We start from the raw sequence: 23,358 nt of genomic DNA on the forward strand, positions 1-23,358 counted from the left end.
GTCTCTCTATCTCTCATCTGTCTCTCCTCCCTCCTCTCTCCTCCCTCCTCCATCTTCTCTCATCTTCATTATCACTATTTACATTTCTATACTGCTCCATAGGTGAAGCTCTCTGGGCAGTTTACAAGCCTTATAGGACTTGTTTTCCATAGCCCTGACCATCTTTGTTGCCTCCTCTGAACCCATTCCACTTAGTCTAATCCTTTTTGTTTTGTTTCATTTAATCCTCATCTTGTGATAATGAGAGCTGAACAAAATTGTTGGAAGAGAATAATCAGACTCTTCATTCAAAGGGTTCAGCTAACCATCCACTTGAGAGAAGGCAAGGAATTTATAAGCCAAAGATGAACATCAAGCTGTGCTTCCGGCTGATGCAAGGAGAACGTAGCCTTGCAGCCCAAAGAAGCTATTTTTTAAAATAATGCACATCACTTCTTGGAAGCATCTTATCTGAGTCCAAACAGTGTTGATTAGTGTCACTGAGAGCTGAACACAACTACTCCCTCCTGGGAATGTGAATAGAGAAATCGTGTACACATTTCACAGATATAGGAGCATTCTTGAAGTGATCCTTCCTATTCTTACAGGAAGGATCACTTCATCAGCTCTCCACTATTACATATTGTCAAATGATATACTCATAGAATCATAGAATTGCATGGGACCTCAAAGGTCATTTATTCCAACCCACTGCCAATTGGGAGCTAGTGTGGTATAGTGGCTAGAGTGTTGGACTGGAATTGGGAGATCCAGGTTCTAGTCCTCACTCAGTCACGGAAGCTCACTGGGTGACTTTGGGCCAGTCACAGCCTCTCAGCCCAACCTACCTCATAGGGTTGTTGTTGTGAGGATAAAATGGAGAGAAGGAGGAGGATTATGTATGTTGCCTTGGGTTCCTTAAGGAGGAAAAAAGGCGGGATAGAAATGTGATAAATAAATTTTAAAACGTGGGAAATCTTCTGCTACAGCATCCCTGATAGGTGGCCAGCATTTGCTTAAAAACCTCTAGTGAACACATTTTATATTTCATGTTTAATCTATTTACGTGACTTAGGTTTTTAGTGGGGTTTGGGTTTTCTTTCTTGTCTTCTTTTTCCTTTATACTTTTATGTGTTCTTCATAGCCAGTCATGACTGCTACTAACATTTTCTTTAACTTTTACCCTCAAGTTTGCGGCATGCGTTGTGCGGCTATGTTTTATATTTCTGTTTCTCCCTCTTTTCTGTAATAAAATGCATTTTAGAAAAAAGGAGGGGAATTAGATTAAATCTGCAGAGGAAAAGTCTATGACAGGCTACTAGTCATGTGGAACTTCCAGGATCAGAGGCAGTATTATATACCTCTGAGAACCTGTTGCTGAAAAGCCACAACAGGAAAGAGCTTTTGCCCTCATGTCCCACTTGTGGGCTTCCCAGAGGTATCTGGTTGTCCATTATGGGAAACAGGATGCTGGACTAAGGGCGCAATCCTATGAATGTTTGGACAGAAAAAAGTCCTACAACTCCCAGCATTCCCCAGCCAGCACAGCGCCCTAAATTCACCTTTGGTCTGATCCAGCATGGCTATCTTTACATTCTTATATTCTTAGAAAGTTTTTAGCAGATATTACCTACACTTGTTTATGCTGTGTACAAGAACCATAGAGACTAGATGCTTGCTTTTTAATATGTGCATTTTATTTAACCTTTTAAATAAATGCAGTTCGAATACATTTTTAATTAATTGTGTTTGAATGACACAACAGCCTATTGTTGGTTAATTTACCCACGAGAAATTGCAACACATGCTATTCAGCATTATGAATGTGCAAGTCCCAGCCAGGGATTGCTGCAGCTTGTTGTGTCATCGAAAACTGGGCAGCGGGGGTTATTTAAGCATAACCCTTGCATAACCCTAAAATAGACGATGAATTCCGCGAGGGTTGTTTAACCTCTAAATAACCCTCATCACCTGGCTTCAACACAACAAGCCATGGCAACCCCAAGTTGGGGGTTGCAGATTCAAAACGTTGGACGGCATGCACCACAGCCCACACTGGTAAAATAACTCACAATTTAACTCATGTCGTCCGAACAGTCCCCCTGCCAAATGACTAGACAGAACATTAATCTCACTGAAATAGTTTGTTATAGGTGCTTCCAGATGAAACTTTTATTATGCTGTCACTCACAAAATTTTATGGGGAGTCCAGATGTCATTGTTGTCGTCGTCATCATCTTCTTCTTCGTCTTCTTCTTCTTCATAAGTAATACGCTTATTGCTCAATCCAAAGATAATAGCAAATTATTATTATTATTGTTGTTGTTATTATTATTATTAATTTCTGTACCACCCAATAGCCAAGGCTCCCTGGGTGGTTCACAACAACTCACAAAAAAATACAAACCACAACGTTATAAACACCACACAGCATCACATAATACAACATTATAATAAAACATAGGTTATAATTTTTAACATACAAAAGTATAAAACAATTTAAATAGCTAAAAACAATTTCAGTACCCAGTTTCAATAACACCTGTTCAAGACAGCTGGCACAAGTGCCCAGTCATATGCCATTAAATGCCTGGGAGTAGAGGGCAGTCTTAACTTGGCGCTGAAAAGATGACTGTGGCGCCAGGCAGGCCACAGTTCAAAGTTGGGGGGCCACCACTGAGAAGGCCCTCTCCCTTGTTGCCACCCTCTGAGCCTCCTTCAGAGGAGGCACTCAGACAAAGGCCCTAGATGTTGATTGTAGTGTCTGGGTAGATTCATGTTGAGAGAGGCATTCTGTCAGGTACTGTGGTCCTGAGCCATGTAAGGCTTTATAGGTTAAAACCAGCACCTTGAATCAGGCTCAGAAACATACAGGCAGGCACTTGTAACTCCCATGGTTTCCCACCACTTCTTCCATCTCTTTTCTTACCACAGAAAATCCATTACAGAGAAAATGATGGAATACCAACATAAGGCCTTCTAATTGGTAGCATTAGGAGCCTTCTGTCTGGAATCATCCATAATCAGCTAACTATGGAAAGCAGAAAGGCTGAGAAATGCTTGTTTGGTGTTAAAAAGGAAATGAACATGAAAGCTGGAAATGTATTGGATCTGAGGCTTGCATCTGAGTGCTGCTTCTCATGTTTTTATTGTGTAAACATAAAGCACATGTTTTCTACCACATGTCTGTTATGATTACATGTGCCAGAGAGCCAAGATGGGCTTTGGCTGCCTACTACACAGACGCAGTGGTAAATGTGTGAAGTGGCACTGCAAGACAGACTTCCTCTCAAGAGATATAAGTGTAAGTCTTGCTGAGTTTACATCTCACTTGAAGGAGTTGGAAGCATGGGGATACTTCATTATTATTTTTTCCTCTCTCAAACCAAGATCATTTATTGGCAGGACACATATTTCTTCTCCGACCTACATCTTTTTCCTGGCTAAAGTCTGTTTTCTTTAGCTCCCACTGGACTTTTCTCACAGCACCTCTTGCAATTTCTGTTCTATCACTGGCTCTAATGACAATCTGGCTTCCCTTCTCTCATGCAGAATTTATACAAGACAGCTAAGGTTTGAGAGGGTGAGAAACACTCCCCCCGCCCCCGGCTAAATTCAACTTGGATACATGCTTGACATGAGCAGCTACTACTCCAACTTCAATAGTGGGATTTATTTATTTATTAAATTTATTAATCGCCCATCTGGCTGGTCACCCAGCCACTCTGGGCGATGTACAATAATAGAAACAGTTTAAAACAATAAAATTCTACATTAAAAACATAATATTTCTAAAAAATATCCTTGTTGTTGTTGTTCAGTCGTTCAGTCGTGTCCGACTCTTCGTGACGCCATGGACCATAGTACGCCAGGCCTTCCTGTCCTGCGCCCTCTCCCGGAGTGTGCTCAAGTTCATATTCATTGCATCGCTGATGCTATCTAAGCCATCTCATCCTCTGCCGTCCCCTTCTCCTTTTGCCTTCAGTCCTTCCCAGCAGCAGGGTCTTTTCCAGAGAGTTTTCTCTTCGCATTAGGTGGCCAAAATATTTGAGCTTCAGCTTCAGTATCTGTCCTTCCAATGAGCACTGAGCATTGATTTCCTTTAGGATTGACTGATTTGACCTCCTTGCAGTCCAGGGGACTCGTAAGAAATGGAGTAGCACTCATAGTCAACAAAAGGGTGGGAAAAGCAGTACTGGGGTACCATCTTAAAAAATACCCTAACCCACCCCAAATGCCTGCCTGAACAACCACGTTTTTAATTTTTTAAAAAATTATTTCATTTCATTTCTATACCGTCCAATAGCCGAAGCTCTCTGCGTGGCGGAAGCTCATTAAACAGGGGCATGGCAGAGTTCCACAGAGTGGGTGCCACCACAGAGAAGGCCCTCTCCCTCTCCCTTACCAGCCTAGCTATCCTGGCTGATGGGGCAGAGAGAAGGGCATCCGAGGCTGATCTTGTTGAGTTCTTCTTGGATTTTTGTATTCTTTCTTGACCTGTGTGGACAATATAACCTGTACAGTTGTTGTTATCATTATCACTATAATTATTAATCATTTGTGTAGCACTTGGGAATATGTATAATCCTTATCCATCCTTATGGCAACTCTGTGAGGGAGGTCTTCGCTGTTCCCATGCTGTAGAGGGGGAACTGTCATGTGATCAAGGCTAGCCCAGTGGGTTCTGAATTTCTTCCACCCAAATACCTTCAGTCCTTGACTTATAAAGGTCTCTGGCACTTCCCCCTTGACAGAAATTAGACAATCCCAGCCCAAGAGATGGCACTGGGCAGATATATAGTCAAGCACTGGTTCTGTATGCCACTCATTCTTTGCAATAGCTGCTAACTCAGTTAAAGATAGTATTTTTGTTGTTGTTGTTGTTGTTCAGTCGTTCACTTGTGTCCGACTCTTCGTGACCCCATGGACCATAGCACGCCAGGCCTTCCTGTCCTGCGCTCTCTCTCGGAGTGTGCTCAAGTTCATATTCATTGCATCGCTGATGCTATCTAGCCATTTCATCCTCTGTCGTCCCCTTCTCTTTTTGCCTTCAGTCTTTCCCAGCATCAGGGTCTTTTCCAGAGAGTTTTCTCTTCGCATTAGGTGGCCAAAATATTTGAGCTTCAGCTTCAGTATCTGTCCTTCCAATGAGCACTCAGGGTTGATTTCCTTTAGGATGGACTGATTTGACCTCCTTGCAGTCCAGGGGACTCGTAAGAGTCTTCTCCAGCACCACAGTTCGAAAGCATCAATTCTTCGGCGCTCATCCTTACTTATAGTCCAGCTCTCACAGCCATACATTGCTACTGGGAAAACCATAGCTTTGATTAGACAGACCTTTGTCGGCAAGGTGATGTCTCTGCTTCTTACTATGCTGTCTAGGTTTGCCATAGCTTTCCTCCCAAGGAGCAAGCGTCTTTTAATTTCATGGCTACAGTCACCGTCTGCAGTGATCTTGGAGCCCAAGAAAGTAAAATCTGTCACTGCTTCCATTTCTTCCCCTTCTATATGCCAGGAAGTGATGGGGCCAGATGCCATGATCTTAGTTTTTTTAATGTTGAGTTTCAAACCAGCTTTTGCACTCTCCTCTTTCACCCTCAACAAGAGGCTCTTTAGATCCTCTTCGCTTTCTGCCATTAGGGTGGTATCGTCTGCATATCGGAGGTTGTTGATAATTCTCCCGGCAATCTTAATTCCGACCTGTGATTCATCCAACCCGGCATTTCTCATGATGTACTCTGCATATAAGTTAAATAAGCAGGGTGACAATATGCAGCCTTGTCGTACTCCTTTCCCAATTTTGAACCAGTCGGTTGTTCCATGTCTGGTTCTTACTGTTGCTTCTTGACCCTCGTACAGGTTTCTCAGGAGACAGGTAAGGTGGTCTGGTACTCCCATCACTTTCAGAATTTGCCACAGTTTGTTGTGATCCACACAATCAAAGGCTTTAGCGTAGTCAATGAAGCAGAAATAGACATTTTTCTGGAATTCTCTTGCTTTCTCCATGATGCAGCGAATGTTGGCAATTTGATCTCTAGTTCCTCTGCCTCTTCTAAACCCAGCTTGTACTTCCGGTAGTTCTCGGTTCGCATACTGCTGAAGCCTAGCTTGTAGGATTTTGAGCATCACCTTGCTGGCATATGAAATGAGCGCAATTGTGCGGTAGTTTGAACACTCTTTGGCGTTGCCCTTCTTTGGAATTGGAATGTAAACGGACCTTTTCCAGTCTTGCTGCCATTGTTGAGTGTTCCAAATTTGTTGGCATATTGAATGCAGCACTTTAACAGCATCATCTTTTAGGATTTTAAATAGCTCAGCTGGAATACTGTCATCTCCGCTAGCTTTGTTGTTACTAATGCTTCCTAAGGCCCACTTGACTTCACTCTCGAGGATGTCTGGCTCAAGTTCAGTGACCACACTATCATGGCTATCAGGGACATTCAGATCTTTCCTGTATAGTTCTTCTGTGTATTCTTTCCTCCTCTTCTTAATCTCATCTGCTTCTGTTAGGTCCCTGCCTTCTTTGTCCTTTATCATGCCCGTCTTTGCACAAAACGTTCCCTTGAGATCTCCAATTTTCTTGAAGAGATCTCTAGTCTTTCCCATTGTGTTGTTTTCCTCGATTTCTTTGCATTGTTCATTTAGGAAGGCCTTCTTGTCTCTCCTTGCTATTCTCTGGAACTCTGCATTCAGTTGGATATCTCTTCCCCTTTCTGCCTTGCTTTTTGCTTCCCTTCTTTCCTCAGCTACTTGTAAAGCCTCATCAGACAGCCACTTGGCTTTCTTGCATTTCTTTTTCTTTGGGATGGATTGAGTTGCTGCCTCCTGAACAGTGTTACGGACCTCCGTCCATAGTTCCTCAGGCACTCTGTCTATCAGGTCTAATCCCTTAAATCTATTCCTCACCTCCACTGTATATTCATAAGGGATATGATTTAGGTCATACCTGAATGGTTTAGTGGTTTTCCCTACATTCTTCAATTTCAGCCGAAATTTTGCAAGAAGCAGCTCATGATCTGAGCCACAGTCAGCTCCAGGTCTTGTTTTTACTGACTGTATAGAGCTTCTCCATCTTTGACTGCAAAGGACATAATCAATCTGATTTCGATATTGACCATCTGGTGATGTCCATGTGTAGAGTTGCCTCTTGTGCTGTTGGAAAAGAGTGTTTGCTATGATCAGCATGTTCTCTTGGCAAAACTCTATTAGCTTTTGTCCTGCTTCATTTTGTACACCAAGGCCATGCCTGCCTGTTATCCCGGTGATTTCTTGACTTCCTACTTTAGCATTCCAATCCCCTATGATGAAGAGGACGTCTTTTTTTGGTGTTAGTTCTAGAAGGTGTTGTAGGTCTTCATAGAACCGATCAACCTCAACTTCTTCGGCCTCAGTGGTTGGGGCATAGACTTGAATTACTGTGATGTTGAATGGTTTGCCTTGGATTCGTACTGAGATCATTCTATCATTTTTGAGATTGTACCCCAGTACTGCTTTTCCCACCCTTTTGTTGACTATGAGTGCTACTCCATTTCTTCTACGGGATTCTTGCCCACAGTAGTAGATATGATGGTCACCTGAATTAAATTCACCCATGCCTGTCCATTTGAGTTCGCTGATTCCCAAGATGTCGATGTTCAATCTTGCCATCTCATGTTTGACCACCTCCAGCTTACCTTGATTCATTGATCTTACATTCCAGGTTCCTAAACAATACTGTTCTTTACAACATCGGATTTTCTTTTCACCACCAGACACATCCACAGCTGAGTGTCGTTTCGGCTTTGGCCCAGCCGCTTCACTCTTTCTGGCGCTACTTGGAAATACCCTCTGCTCTTCCCCAGTAGTATGTTGGACACCTTCCGACCTGAGGGGCTCATCTTCCGGCATCATCTCTTTGAGCCTTGTGATACGTTCCATGGGGTTTTCTTGGCAGGAATACTGGAGTGGGTTGCCATTTCCTTCTCCAGTGGACCACATTTTGTCAGACCTCTCTGCCATGACCTGTCTGTCTTGGGTGGCCCTGCACGGCATAGGTTATGGCTTCACTGAGTTACGCAAGCCCCTTCGCCACAAGAAGGCAGTGATCCGTGAAGGGGAATATAGTATTTGCACAGTAACAAAGCACTGTAGTTTTTAAGTGATTTTCCTCTTGTGAGCCAAACTGCGCAGTCTGGTCGTGGACATGTTTATCCAGGAGAAAGATCCACTGATTTCAGTGGAGCTTATGCCAAGTAAGTGTGCAGGCTAAAGGCATAACTGATACATTTCTGTGTGTGTGTGTGCCGGGGGGGGGGGGGGATTTTAATTGGTTTGTTTATTTTGTGGGCTTTGGGGATTTTGGTGTGTTACTGAAAGAGCTGTAGGTGGCTTAGTGGTTAAGACGCTGAACTGCAGACCGGAAGGTCGGCAGGACAGCGGTTCGAGACCCGAGTGCTGCGTGACGGAGTGAGCTGCCGTCTTCAGTCCCAGCTCCTGCCAACCTAGCAGTTCGAAAGCAAGAAATTGCAAGGAGATAACTAGGTGCCGCTTCGGCGGGAAAGGTAACAGCGTTCCGTGCACCTCGGTGTTCAGTCATGCCGGCCACACGACCACGGAAGCGTCTTTGGACAGAGCTGGCTCTTCGGCTTAGAAATGGAGATGAGCACCACACCCTAGAGTCGGACACGACTGGTTGGGGACACCTTTCACCTTTTCACTGCAAGAGCTGATGAAAAAGGACATCTTAAAAGATGGCCTTTTCTTCTAAAATGAGTGGCAACTTTTGTTTATTAAATGGTTGCTATTGAGCCACTTGCCATACTTCTGGGTGGGTGGCATTTCATCATCATCATCGTTTAATTTATATTCCACTTTTCCACAAAAAGTGCCCAAAGCGGCTAACAAAACAGCAATGCAACAACAAAAAAAGCAGACCAATGCATCATTACAGTGTTACATCATTACAATCATAAGCAATTCATTTCACTAATACTAACATAACATTTCAAATCAGTTACAAAACAGGCAAAATCAAACATTACTACACAATATCAAATATTATTTTTCAGTCGTGTATAAACCAGAGCCCAATATCTTTCCTATGCATTAAGGCTTTAATAAACACTACGAACTGCAACAGCTACGCCAAGAAAACAAAGTTAAGAAAATAGCAGCCAGATGTCTTACAGCCTGCAGCAGCTGATCTCTCCCATGCTCCACCCTCTGATGCGGGTGAAGTTCTCAAGGTTCCAACAGAGAACAGGGTGGTAGTGTTTAGTCACTTCCCCTGTGCTGTGGATGTTTCCGCTGCTTCTGGAGGGTCTGTGGTGGCTGCAGGTAATATACCTGAGGTAGATTTCCCTGTACTGTGGCCAACAGTTCCAAGCTTAAAGGCTCCATGAAAAGGCTATTATATTAGGCCCTTGAGTGAGCAGTGAGTGAGGATATTTTGTTGTTCAGTCGTTCAGTCGTGTCCGACTCTTCGTGACCCCACGGACCATAGCACGTCAGGCCTTCCTGTCCTGCGCTCTCTCCCAGAGCGTGCTCAAGTCCATATTCATTGCATCAGTGATGCTATCCAGCTATCTCATCCTCTGCCGTCCCCTTCTCCTTTTGCCTTCAGTCTTTCCCAGTATCAGGGTCTTTTCCAGGGAGTTTTCTCTTCACATTAGGTGGCCAAAATATTTGAGCTTCAGCTTGAGTATCTGTCCTTCCAATGAGCAGTCAGGGTTGATTTCCTTTAGAATTGACTGATTTGACTGAGTGAGGATATTAGCATCATCCAAAGCAGGGGTCGGCAACCTCAGGTTTACAGTCCATTTTCAACCCCTGAGCCCCCTCGGGCTGCACTCTGTATGGCGCTTTGGGGCGCCCAGAAAAAAGGGGGAAACTGCTAGTTTGCCTCCAAAATTTGGTGGTGAACTGCTCCATAGCACTACAGAGCACTACAAAGGCTAAATTCAAATTTAAACAAGCCAAATTTGGCACTTCTGGTGCTCCATAGCTGCTACAGAAGCCATTTTGTTTTGTAATATTTTTTTTAAATTTCAGGGGTTTTGCGGGGCCCTGATCTAAAGAGTAAACCTATATCCTGAAAGAGGGTTGAAGAACATTCCAGGGTCTGTTATAACCATTATTAATGGTGGCCAGACCTAACGCAACACTGCCCCCCAGGTATAAGATGGGAGGGAATTTGCACCATATGGGTGGGATATTGTCATCCCTCTCCTGACCCAAATCCTTTAACACTGGATAATGTTGGATCCACACTAGGCCTAGTTCTGCCACTTTTTCATTTTTTACTGGCACCGCTTCTGTGCCTTAATAGCTTGCAAGGGTAAAATTTAGCGGATTAAGTTTTTTTCCTGGCATGAAGATGAAGAGATGAGAAAAGATTTACCTGCTTCACTTCTGCAAGCCAAGATGCTGTTAAAGGCAGAGTGGTAGGAGCAATAAAAAGAAAATATGTTGGCAATCCCTCATCCCATTGAAAGTTGTATAGCGGGGATGGGGAACCTCCCTCATGGGCCAAATATAGCCTGTGGGATTCCCCATTTGGCCCACAGGTTCTTCCCTAGGCAGTGCCCCCTCTTCCAGCAAGGAAAAACTCTTATCTCTGGTTTGCTGCTGATTGGAGAGAAGACCTTTTCCCTGCAGTGGAGAAGCAGGCAGGGGCTGGGGAGGAAGCTGTGAAGTGATTCAGTCCTGCTTAATTCTTACTCTTGCCCTGTTTATTTGTGAGTAGACATGCAGTCTTGCCCTGCTTACTTGTGAGTAAATATGCTGCTCATGCTTACTTCTGAGTAGACATGCAAAGACTTGGTATTTGGGATGCTAATTAAAAGCGGTGCTGTGTGATTCAGTCCTTGAGTGGACATGCAGAAGCCTTGTCTTCCTTCTGAGGAGGTTTAAAATAATTTTGGCCTTGCCCACTCTGCCTTTGGCCTCACCCACAGATAGAACGCAGCCTGTGAGACCTTTCCCAGACTGGAATTTGGCCCTTCGGCTGGGAAAGGTTCCTCACCTCTGTCATATCGCTGTCTCTTTGACACAGAGTGCCAAATGACCTCTGCAAGCCATTCTGCATCTCTGTCCTCCCCAGAGATTGTATCCTTAAGCTCCTGCATCCTCGGACTGTCTGCAAAAGGCCATCCGTTGTACTAAGTGACGCAAGTGAGTGGCTTCATTGAGCTCATCTTTTCAATGATAACTTTTATTTATTTATTTTGCAGTGGGGTTGAAATCATTCCATTAAGGACTAGCACTGATTGGGCTGCATCCTTGGGGGAACAGAGGGGCAGGAGAAGTTCCTGTCAACCAGCATCTGTCATTGCTCATTTATGCTCTGGTCAGGAGCCAGTGTCTATCTCAGAAGAGTTTCTGTCATCCCTGGGGACATTTACACCGGCTGAGCCTCTGGCAAAGTTTTGTCCCCTCCTTCCCAAGCCAGTAGGCTCCCGACACGTCTTCTACATCAAGGGGACAGCAGGTGCAGTCCCTCAGCTTTCGTTTTTAGGCAGTCTTCCAACCGCTTTGCACAGATGATCATGTAGAACTGCCAGGGATCAGAAAACAGCTCCTAAAATCTGTCTCTGGAAAAGTGTCAACATGTGTGCAGGTTGAGCTTGGTAAATGTTTCAGGGAGGCCTAATGGCTGCAGTCCTGCGCCCAGTATGAATCTTAATGCAACCACTGGGAATTAAGCAGCCTCACCACAGCCCAGAAATATTTAAGGGACTACGGAGCAACTGAGCAATTTATTGAGCTGTGTAAGGTTCAAAATGCCAGATTGGCAGAGTTGAACAGAACTTCTTTAAGCAAAGGTATTCAAAGCAAAAATAATTTAAAAGGTAAATTGGAAAAAAATGAAGATTTATTTATATTTATTCCATTTATATCCTACTTTTTTTTAACCCAACCTGCCCTGAAGGCAGCATGCTACAATAAAATCATTTAAAAATATATCTGAAGACTTTTAAAAACAAGACAAAATAATAAAACCATGAAAAACAAAATGTCATATGTGCTTTCCTACAAGTAGTAGGAAAGAGTGGATACTATGTCCCCCAAATCCTGGCGGGACAAAAAAAAAAGAGAAAAAGAAAGAAAGAAGCTTAGGCTTGTTTTATAAAAATCATCAAGAAACTAGCTGTGTGGACTTCCTGTGGGAGAGCATTCCACAAGGAAGGTGCTATAGCAGGGAAAGCCCTGAACCTGGTTGATGACAAGGCCTTTTGAACAAGCCTCTTCTGAACATGTGGAAGAAAGGCTGGAGCAAGCTCCATCAGTGTGGTGTCATGGTTAGAGTGATGAACTAGGACTAGGGAAATCCAGGTTTGAATCCCCACTTAGGCTATGAAGCTCACTGGGTGACCTTTGGCCAGTTACACTCTCTCAGCCTAACCTACCTCACAGGGGGATTGTGAGCATATAACGAGGGAGGGCGAACATGGATGCCAGTTGCTGGAGAACATGTGTGGGAGGGCGCTATTCCCTTCATGTCCTGCTTAGAGGCCTTTGGTTTGATTCAGCAGGACTCTTAGGTTCTTACATACATGACTCTGAGCTGCCTGAGGGAAAGGTCGTATAAAAATGTAATAAATAAATCGAAATCCATGATCTTGCATTCTCAAAGTTACCATGATGTTTCTTTTCTGGCCTGATGTTAGCTGGATGTTCTAAAAAAGAAAAGAAAGAAAGAAAGATGAATGAATACAGATGTCTGAGTTTGCAGGAGTGCTTGATTTGTGGAACACCTTGAAATAAGGCTGCAAGTGGTTTTTCAGCTAGGTCGGGTGGGGGAGCTTTTCAAACATGACATAAAACCCTTAGGGAAGATCTCATACTGAAGAACCATATGGACTGTTTTTCCAACATTGTAAAAAGTAGGAATCTGCAGTCATTCATACCTACTGTTTGCTGCAATGGTTACAAAACCATATGATTTTCTTTCCTGTATTGCAGCTACCCTGAAAAGCACACAAGATGACTTGCACAGGAAAGCACTTCAGACTCTAGAAAGGTGAGGAGAAGAAGAAGAGAAATCCCAATTGACAGATGTTTGTTCTTTATGCTTTCACCCAAAACCCTTGCTAGGCTTTTCAAGATGTTTGAGCCTTGGAGCATTTCCCTTCCCAACCCTGTTTTTGGTACTTACAGGGAATAAATATATAGTTGGCGGGGCAGGAGACGACAACCAGTATTTCTACCTTTGGAGTCAACCAATAAGATACTCTTGCTCGTTGCTTTTCTGTGTGCCAACCTGGAGTGTAAGAAGGTGTCATTTAGACAGAGCTCCTTCTCAGAGGGGGGTTTGGCTTTAAGTGGCACACATTCCTAGACTCAGATGTAACATCTCCGTTACTGTGCTATTTAGATGTAATTGCTGTCCTATATTACTCTTAAACCATATTTATTTTTAGCCTTTTGACCTTTCCTCACTGGCTGTGGCTTGTTTCCTTGATATCTTAACTCTGGCTTGGAAGAGGGTAGATCACTAATCAGACGTTGTAGATTTCCCCGTCAGGCAACAGGGGGTGCTGTGACAGCTCAACTAGATCTTTGAGTCCTGAATTTCGGTATATGCATGTCTACCAGATGAAGACTAGCCTGCTGGCATTAAAAGCAGTACCTTGGGTGAAGACAGACAGTAGGTTTTTGAGAGAGTTGAAGGTGGTATGAAGCAAGCACCATTACTCAGGGTGTGTACATAGGAATGTTGCCTTGTATCAGATCAAGCTCTTTGCCCATCTAGTCCAGTATTGTCTGCTTAGATTGGCACTGTCACTTGCTACTTGCTACCTGAGCCTTTATATTGACTGTTTTATTAAGAAAGCTGACCTGGCCACAGTAACGCATCCCTTGGTGACGTCCAGGTTAGATTACTGTAATATGCTCTATGTGCGTCAGTCCTTGAAGACGGTTCGGAAAGCTGCTACAGAATGCGGCATCTGGAATGCTTATGGAAGCTAGGTGCTCAAATTATATTAACCCTGTTCTGCATGGTTACATTGACAGCCTATTCGCTTCTGGGCCCAATTCAGGGTGTGGATTTTGGCCTTAAAAGCCCAAAATTATTTGGGGCCGCGTTACTCAAAGGGTCGCTTACACTTTGTATGAGCCTGCCCAAGCATTAAGATCAGCATCAGAGGCTCTGTTCTCAAGACCATCAGCAAGAGATGTTAGATTGGTGGGTACTAGGGCTTTGGAAGTCCCTTCCCACAGAGATAGTTATGACCTCATCACTGCTGGTTTTCTAAAAATAAAAAATAATCCTGAAGACATATTTGTGCCAACTTGAATTTGGTATTTGAGAAAAAAACATCTTTAGCTGCTGCTGTATTTATTTTATAATAGTAATTGTATTTTCATGTGTTTTATAATCTTGTAAGCCACCTTGTGAGGGAATTATACCCTGAAAAGTAGGTAAAAAATCTTTATAATCATTCAATCAATCGATCAAGCACTGAAGTTGCCAGGGACTGAACTGAAGACTTTCTGTTTACAAACATGTGTTCTGCTATTGAACTGTGTTAATATTCTGCTGCAGCACGTGTATATATAATTTCTTAAGCATTTGGTTTTCCGAAGTGTAAGATCTGGCAAGACTGTAGCCCATCCTTCACACCACTACTTGGGACCCAAGTAAATTGGGTAGGATAGCTAATACTTTGGAAGACAGAAACAAAATTCAAAGTGATCTTGATAGACTGGAGCGCTGGGCAGAAAACAACAGAATGATATTTAATAGGGATAAATGCCGAGTTCTGCACCTAGGAAAAAGAAACCAAATGCACAGTCACAAGATGGGGGATACGTGGCTCAACAACACTATAAGCGAGAAGGATCTTGGAATTGTTGTCGATCACAAGCTGAATATGAGCCAACAATGTGATGTGGCTGCAAAAAAGGCCAATGCTATTTTGGGCTGCATTAATAGAAGCATAGCTTCCAAATCCCAGGAAGTACTAGTTCCCCTCTACTCAGCACTGGTTAGGCCTCATCTGGAGTACTGTGTCCAGTTCTGGGCACCACACTTAAAAGAAGGATGCAGACAAACTGGAGAGGGTTCAGAGGAGGGCAACAAAGATGATCAGGGGACTGGAAACAAAGCATTATGAAGAGAGACTGAAAGGACTGGGCATGTTTAGCCTTGAGAAGAGAAGATTGAGGGGAGATATGATAGCGCTCTTCAAGTACTTGAAAGGTTGTCACAGAGAGGAAGGCCAGCATCTCTTCTCGATCATCCCAGAGTACAGGACCTGGAATAATGGGCTCAAGTTAGAGGAAGCCAGATTCCGGCTGAGCATCAGGAAGAACTTCCTGACTGTAGAGAGCCAGTGTAGTGTAGTGGTGAGAGTGACGGACTGGGAGCCGGGAGATCCGGGTTCTAGTCCCCACTTGGCCATGGAAGCTCACTGGGTGACTTTGGGCCAGTCACAGACTCTCAGCCCAACCTACCTCACAGGGTTGTTGTTGTGAGGATACAACGGTGAGGAGGAGGATAATGTAAGCCGCCTTGAGTTCCTTGCGAGAGGGAGAAAGGCGGGGTATAAATGCAATAAATAAATAAAATAAAAATAAATTAGAGCAATACGACAATGGAACCAATTCCCTAGGGAGGTAGTGGGCTCTCCCACACTGGAGGCATTCAAGACGAGGCTGGACAGCCATCTGTCAGGGATGCTGTGACTTGGATTCCTGCACTGAGCAGGGGGTTGGACTCAATGGCCTTGTAGGCCCCTTCCAACCCTACTATTCTATGATTCTATGACCCCCTGAGCCAATTGCAGCTGACCGGAGCTATGAAAAACCTCCTGTATTTTGCTACCTGCCTATGCCTGCAAAAAGAAGCAGGGTAGGGGACTGTCAAGCACTGGGCAAACCACAACACATGGCTTGTAGGCTGCATTTGGCTTGATAGGTCACCAGTTGTGCAGGCCTGCAACGTAGGCTCCCATCTGCAATGTTTTCTGTTAGTCTCTAGTTGAACTGGGTCCTGGAGTTTAAGAAGGATGTCAACAAACTGGAATATGTCCAGAGATGGGCAACAAAGGTAGTGAGGTGTCAAGTCCTATGAGGAAAAGTTGTAGGAGCTGAGTATATTTAACCCAGAGAAGAGAAAATTAGGAGGGGATATGACAACCATCTTCAAATACTTGAAGGGCTGTCACATAGATGATGGAGCAAATTTGGTTTCTCTTGCTCCAGAGGATAGGACCCAAACCAACAGGTTCAAATTACAAGAAAGGGGATTTAGACTACATATTAGGAAGAACTTCCTGATGGTATGAACTGTTTGACAATGGGAGAGGCTAGCTATCAAGGGTTCCAGTAGCAGTGGATTTATTGCATTGGCAGGGGGTTGGAGAACATGACCTTCGAGGTCCCTCCCATCTCTGTGACACTACTGTTTGATGGAACAATGGTATATAAGTTAGGGTGTGCCAAAGTGAGACAATTTGTGATATTTTGAGAGTTGGATGCATCTCAGTTCCCCAGCACCTGATACCACGAGAGTGTACAAGAGAGAAGCTAGGTAGGTCGGGGCAAAGGTAGGTGCATAGGGAAGGACTGTCACTCAGTGGTGGAGCTCAGGCTTTGCATGGAGAAGGTCCCAGGTTCTCTCCTCAGCATCCTCAGGTTGGGTAGCAGGTGATGGAAAATACATCCTCTGCCTGAGAGCCTGGAGATCCGCTGAATAGACTATACAGGGCTAGCTGGACAAATAGCCTGACCTGTGTGTGATAGTGTTGACACTCCTTTTGCACGAGGGAGAACTGCAGTTGCCTGTACAGCTGGGAAAGCTGGTGAAACAGGAAATGCAACTGCCTGCCTCTTGGCCATGCTTTCCTGTTCCATCCCAGCGCACAGTAGGGAAATGCCCCAGGCATTCTGCTGGCTTGTTGTAGCCTTCCAAGCATGATACAAGGTGCCAGTAGTGACCAATAAACTTCCAAGTGGCTGGGACCCAACATGCCTCAGACTGCCTTCATTCCAGAGTCCGAGATCGGCCAAAGACCACACTCGCAATGGTGCTGCCTGGGTGGTGAATCCACTCCACAAGGGCACACAGGGAGCTGTACTTAGCAGTCGCTCCACATTTGCAGATTTCTCATCCTCCTAAGTCCTATAAATGCCTGACTTAAGAAATGCTGAAAGATTATTTTATCTGTGCTACCTTCTTGATGGTCAGGCTTGCAATGAAAGGGGAAGAAGGATGTTGAGTATAACGGGGGGATGTGCTGCATTTTGGCTTCCGTTTTTAGGAAATGGTAGTTTTCTTTACCCTGAGAGCTTTGCTAAATCCACACAATTTGCAGATCATTTCCCTCCATATTACAGTCTGTATTCTGCACCAGTGATGATCAAAGAAAACCCCTGACTTTGAATGCAGAAATATTTACACATAAACTAATGTTCTGCTGAGAATCATCAAGCGAGTTCTGAGCCTCCAATGAGATTGTGCCCATCCTGCATTGCTTACAACAATGCCATCAAGGACAGTCCCTTGGCCGTGCATTTGAAGCTCCTGAACAGCATAGCCTCCTTCTCTATCTTAGTCAAATATCCAAGCACCTGGCCATAACTCACCAGCCACTCGGCCTCAGAATGGCATGTTATAAATGGGCTGCATTTAGCGTTTGGCTGTATAAAACATGGAGTGTTGATATACTTACAGGTGTTTTCTGTTGGTGGTTTCTTGAGCGTGTCCAAGCCAGCCAATGCTATCTTCCTTGTGCAGTTTCCAGTGCCTTTATGGGCTTATTTGAATAGAAGTGTATGTGTGGAAGAGAGAGGAGTGTGTGTGGATGTTTGTGGACGTAGCTGGTGCCACTTTAAAGACAAACAGCACATCATCACAGCAGCAATTGCAAAGGCTCATCTTTCACCATTGTGGGTTAGGGAAAAGGATGTGTCCCATCCCTGCCTAAAGCTTGTGAGGGCAGCTGTTGTTGTTGTTGTTGTTATTATTATTATTATATTTATATTTATTATATTTATGTCCCACCTTTTTCCCAGTACTTAAGGAGGCTTTACAACATTAAAAACTTGTACAGTTAAAACATATAAATAGAAATATACAAAAGTTAAAAATATAATTACATCTTCAATAATATTAAAATTGTATAAACTTTTAGAATTTAAAAAAGCCAGTATGAACAATATAGACAGTAGTATCAATCCATCTTCTCCATTTCCTCCTTTCTGACAATGTTTTTGACAATTCCTCTTTTTTGACAATGCGCCATACAGAAATGGCACCCACGTGTGCCCAGCATGACGCAATAGCCCCTGTGGGAAAATTAAGCCATGGTGGGCTGTCATGTTTTGTGTGAACTAGGTCAGTGAGTGCTGGAACTGGGACTGAAAGAGATAGAGAGCTGACTTGGTCTTTGCAGGAAATCCTATGACACTTTGGGGGTTCCCTTAGAAATCTGATCAGGGAACCGAAATCTGTTAGGGTGTTAATGCTGTAAGCCCCCATCTTATGCTCAGCCTGGTGTGTGTATGTGTGTGTGTAAGCTTCCCGGAAACATCAGGCTGGCTCCTGTGTGAAGGAACAAGATGCTGGACTAGATGGCCCTTTGGGTGATCTAGCTAGGCTCCCTTATTATGCTCTAATCTTCACAACAGCCCTGCGTGGTAGTTTAGACTGTGTGATAATGTTCTGCCCAAAGCTGTGCAGTGAGCTTCATGGCTGAGCGGGCATTCTGGCCCAGGTCTTCCTGGTTCAGTTCCAATACTCTTTTTGCTACACAACACTAGCTCTCCAGACCAGAGAGAAAACAGTTTTTAACATTTAACAGAGAAAACATTTTTTAAAAGAAATAAACTTTAACAACATATAGCTTATGGTACAGATGGGTGAGAAATTCATTCTGTCAAGATTTTTTTAAATAGATTTAGCCAGTTCGCACCTCCTGAGTGAACAGAGACGGGTTGTATACCAAAACCTGCATTTTTACAACCTTGTGACACAGCTCATTGGGGGGAAATGTGCACAAAAGTGTGCATATTAAGGAAAAGTGTGCACAATATGTGCATAGTTGAGAAAAGTTCACACAAAAGTGCTTCACAGCAATGGAAAGTGCTTGGAAAAAATGTGTACATTTAAAAAAATATGTACAAAGTCAAGAATGCATACATTAAGGGGATTGCACAGAAAAGTGCACACTTCTGTATGGGTTATTCTTTAAAAAAACAACAACACCACAAACCTATGTGTAAATGGGACAGAATTCACTTGACCTTAAAAACCCAGCTATCTTGGTGAACGTAAGAACATAAGAAAAGCCATGCTGGATCAGACGAAGGGTCCATCCAGTTTAGTTCAGCACTCCATCCACAGTGGCCAACCAGCTGCTGACTGGGAACCCAAAAGCAGGACATGAGTGCAACAGCACCCTCCCACCCATGTTCCCCAGCAACTGGTGTACATAGGCATGCTGCCTCTGATATTGGAGGTGGCATATAGCCATCAGGACTAGTAGCCATTGATAGCCTTCTCCTCCAGGAATTTATCTAACCCGCTTTTAAAGTCATCCAAATAGGTGGCTGTCACTACATCTTGTGATAGTGAATACCATAGTTTAACTATGCCCGGTGTGAAGAAGTGCTTCCTTTTATCTGTCCTGAATCTTCCATCAATCAGCTTCATGGGGTGACCCCATTGGGTTCTAGTATTATGAGAAAGGAGGAAAAATGTCTCCCTATCCATATTCTCCACACCATGCATAATTTTATACACCTCTATTATATCTCCTCTTACTCTCCTTTTTTCCAAGCTAAACAATCCTAGATGTTGTAACCTTCCCTTATATGGGAGTTGCTCCAGCCCCTTCATCATTTTAGTTGCCCTTTTCTGCATGTTTTCCAGCTCTGCAATATCTTTTTTTTAAGTGTGGTGACCAGAGCTATACACCATATTCTAAGTGTACGTATTGCACCATAGATTTGTATAAAGGCAGTATGATATTGGCGAGGAAGAGGTTGATAGATTCATCCATCCCTGACTTAACGGCAATAACGTCTTACTCCTGTAAACCTGATGTTGGTATTCTGTGGTTGATGGTAACACTTTGCTTTCCCCACTGTTGAGGCTCCTTCCTAGTAAGTTCAGCTTTGTAGGAGTGCACAACGAGTGGCAACATTCACTTTTGTGTCTTACAGGGCGCATCACTTGGCACCTGAAGACCACCAAATCATCCTGTACGTCTCGTTGCAGCTGGCTCTTGTCAGGCAGGTAGGTACAAAGACCAGTGACAATAAAGTAGGAGAAAGAAAGACTTTTATGATGTACAGCCATTTGTAGGTGCAGTTAATGAGGTCTTTCCCATAGGGCACTCATTTTTATAAACTTCCTACCTACGTGGTGTTCTTTCCACAATGACTTGTTTATGAGGGAGCTGAAGACTCTTGGGCCTGTTATTACACACTTCAGCTTACATATTTTGCCAGCTTTCAAGGTATTCAGATTACAACCGTATTTACTCTGTTTTGAGCATCTTTATGGAAGTCTTAAAGTCATGGAAGACGCTTCTAGAAGATCATGTTAAACTTTACTACAGAGTTTTGACCTGAAAACACACACACACGCACAAATGTTTTCTTTTTCAAAATAATTCCAAATTTCATTTTAACAAGCATGCTAAGAGTGCCTCAACTTGGCCCATGTTCTATTTCTGATGTGGGATGTAGGAATTGTGTCTACCTGTGCGTGTCTGTTGTAAAGACAAGTAAAAGAGAAGTCATGTATCAGTCAGAGAGGGATGAAAGCCCAGAGTACAGTTCAATGTAAGGCCCCATGAACAATATTCTAGTGCTAATTGGTGTCAGCCTGACTCTTCTATGGCTGCCCTGTTTTCCTCCATTTAACAGGGTATAAATCTTTAAAGCATGCTTGGAGTATGTTGCTGATACCTGAGACACATTTATTTTTAGGCCTCTAGAATACCCTGTTCTGCTTTTGCCAACGTAGCTCATGATAAACATTTTCTTAATGCATTTTTAATATCCTTAATAATTTAAAGTATCTAATGTATTCTCTTTCTGATTAACTGAAGGCTAAATGATACCACTAATGTATCTGGCAGATTATACTAACTGGCAAGTGCCATGATTAAGGCTTTCATCAGCCAATTTGGAGTCTACTGACATGGGTGCAGTGTTCCAAAATGACTGCAGCTGCTCTGTAACTGTGGCAAATGGTGAAACTGCTTGGTCAGTTCCTTGCCTTCAGTTTAAGAGTCCAGACCCCATTGACTTGCCTTAAACACCTATTCTCAACCCTATTCTTGCTGGGCCATTGTTACTCAGCAAGCCAGCTTAGATGGTGCTGACGCATCCCGACTTCATGCTGTGTTAAATAAAAGCAAATACTAGGTAGATGCAGAGTTGTTAACCTTTGCTTAGTGCTCCCATCTTCCTTCTCCACTTCAACAAAGTCTGGCAGGTTCTGCTATGATAGGTAGCCATTACATCAGGGCTGATGTTGGCATATTATCGTCATGATCTTATGAGCACATAAACTGTGGAATTCACTTTCTCAGGATGTAATGATGGCCACCAACTTAGATGTTGTTAAAAGGCAATTAGGCAAATTCATGGACGATGAGGCTGTCAATGACCACTAGTCAAGATGGAGACAGGCTACGTCCAAGATCAGAGGCAGCATGCCTCCAAATACCTGTCCTAAGTGTGAGGCCCAGGGGAAGTGGACTGCAACACGGCACTTCTTGTGTCTGTTCTGGTTCACATCAGGCAAGGCAGAGTCGCATCTGGACTTTGGATAGCACACTGCAGGAAGTGCTGGCTACAGTACTCTTCCATAAGAAGCTGTTGTCCCAGCAAAAGATTGTGGCCTTAAGAAAGCTGGAAGAGCCAGGGCTGGATGCGCCCGATCTCGTCTGATCTCGGAAGCTAAGCAGGGTCAGCCCTGGTTAGTACTCGGATGGAAGACCGCCTGGGAATCAGGCTTCCTGCATTGAGCAGGGGGTTGGACTCGATGGTCTTGTAGGCCCCTTCCCACCCTGTGATTCTATGATTCTGTGATTCAGTTGCAGCACTGCTGCTGGATGCTGATTGTGGTTAAAGGGCCAATGTCTGTTTCTGTAGTCTTGTGCTCCTGTGTGGTTGATGGACAGGAGAAGCTGCAAGGGAGTCAGAGTGAGATAATGGCAGAGCTATATCCTCAGGCTGTGGAAGTATAGAAAGGGATGACCTGTGACTTGTCTGAATCTGAGTCCTCCTCAGGGTAATCTGGAGCCTCGGAACCAGGGGACATGACAACACCAGTCATTCTCGCAAACTATTTTGAATGATCCCTAGAAAAGTGGTATATGACAGCAACAATAACAACAATTATTGTTAATAATTATTTTATTACATTTCTATACAACCCAATAGCTGAAGATCTCTGGGCAGTTCAGAATAATTAAAACTATAAAATACAACACAATAAAATATAAATGTTTAAAACTACAGTATAAAAAAACACACAAAATAAAACCTAGCAGCAGTGCAAAGATTTCTGTTTTAAAATTTAAATTTAAAATTTCAAACAACAGAAGCTGAAATACTAAAATGCCTATGAAAATAAGAAATAAGTTTTCATCTGACTCAAAAAGAGCACAACACAGGTGCCAGGCGAGCCTGTCTGGGGAGCTCATCCACAACCACAGTGACATAGCAGAAAAGATCCTCTTCTTACTAGCCATACACCTCACTTCATTTGGCAGGAGCTCCCACAGAAGGACCTCTGAAGATGATCTTAAGGTCCAGGCAGGTATATATAGGAGGAGGACTATCCTCTAGGTAACCTGTCCCCAAGCCATTTAGGGCTTTAAATGTTAACACTAGAACTTTGAATTGTGCCTGGAAATATACAGCCAGTGCAGATGGGAATATACCATGATCACATTGGCCAGTCCCTGTTAACAATCTCAACCATTTTCAAAGGCAGCCCCACACTTAACACATTGCAATAATCCAGAAGAGGGGTTACCAGAGCATGCTTAACTTTAGCCAGGCTATCTCTGTCCAGATAAGGACGCAGTTGGTATATCAGCCTAAGCTGATAAAAAGTGCTGATAATTTCCCCTTCTGCCTTCACAAGCTCATCCAAAGTAGCTAACAGTCCATACAGTCATAAAAATGTGGCTCAACAACACTACAAGCGAGAAGGATCTTGGAATTGTTGTCGATCACAAGCTGAATATGAGCCAACAATGTGATGTGGCTGCAAAAAAGGCCAGTGCTATTTTGGGCTTCATTAATAGAAGCATAGCTTCCAAATCCCAGGAAGTACTAGTTCCCCTCTACTCAGCACTGGTTAGGCCTCATCTGGAGTACTGTGTCCAGTTCTGGGCACTGCACTTTAAGAAGGACTGGAGAGGGTTC

At 43.6% G+C, this 23,358-nt stretch overlaps 1 protein-coding gene across 2 annotated transcripts in view; it reads left to right on the forward strand.

Annotated features, from left to right (window-relative positions):
- Positions 1-23,358, forward strand: part of TTC7A (tetratricopeptide repeat domain 7A) — a 258,341-nt gene that overhangs the window by 80,867 nt on the left and 154,116 nt on the right. For both annotated transcript variants that reach the window (XM_084829018.1, XM_084829019.1), the window contains exons 13-14: positions 12,922-12,979; positions 20,131-20,203. In XM_084829018.1, the coding sequence (XP_084685144.1) occupies positions 12,922-12,979; positions 20,131-20,203 (131 nt within the window). The remainder of the gene's footprint in view (positions 1-12,921; positions 12,980-20,130; positions 20,204-23,358) is intronic.

This window comes from Heloderma suspectum, chromosome 1 (genome assembly GCF_057233095.1).
Source record: "Heloderma suspectum isolate Gila_16-S chromosome 1, 16-S_ref, whole genome shotgun sequence".
Taxonomy (NCBI): Eukaryota; Metazoa; Chordata; class Lepidosauria; order Squamata; family Helodermatidae; genus Heloderma; species Heloderma suspectum.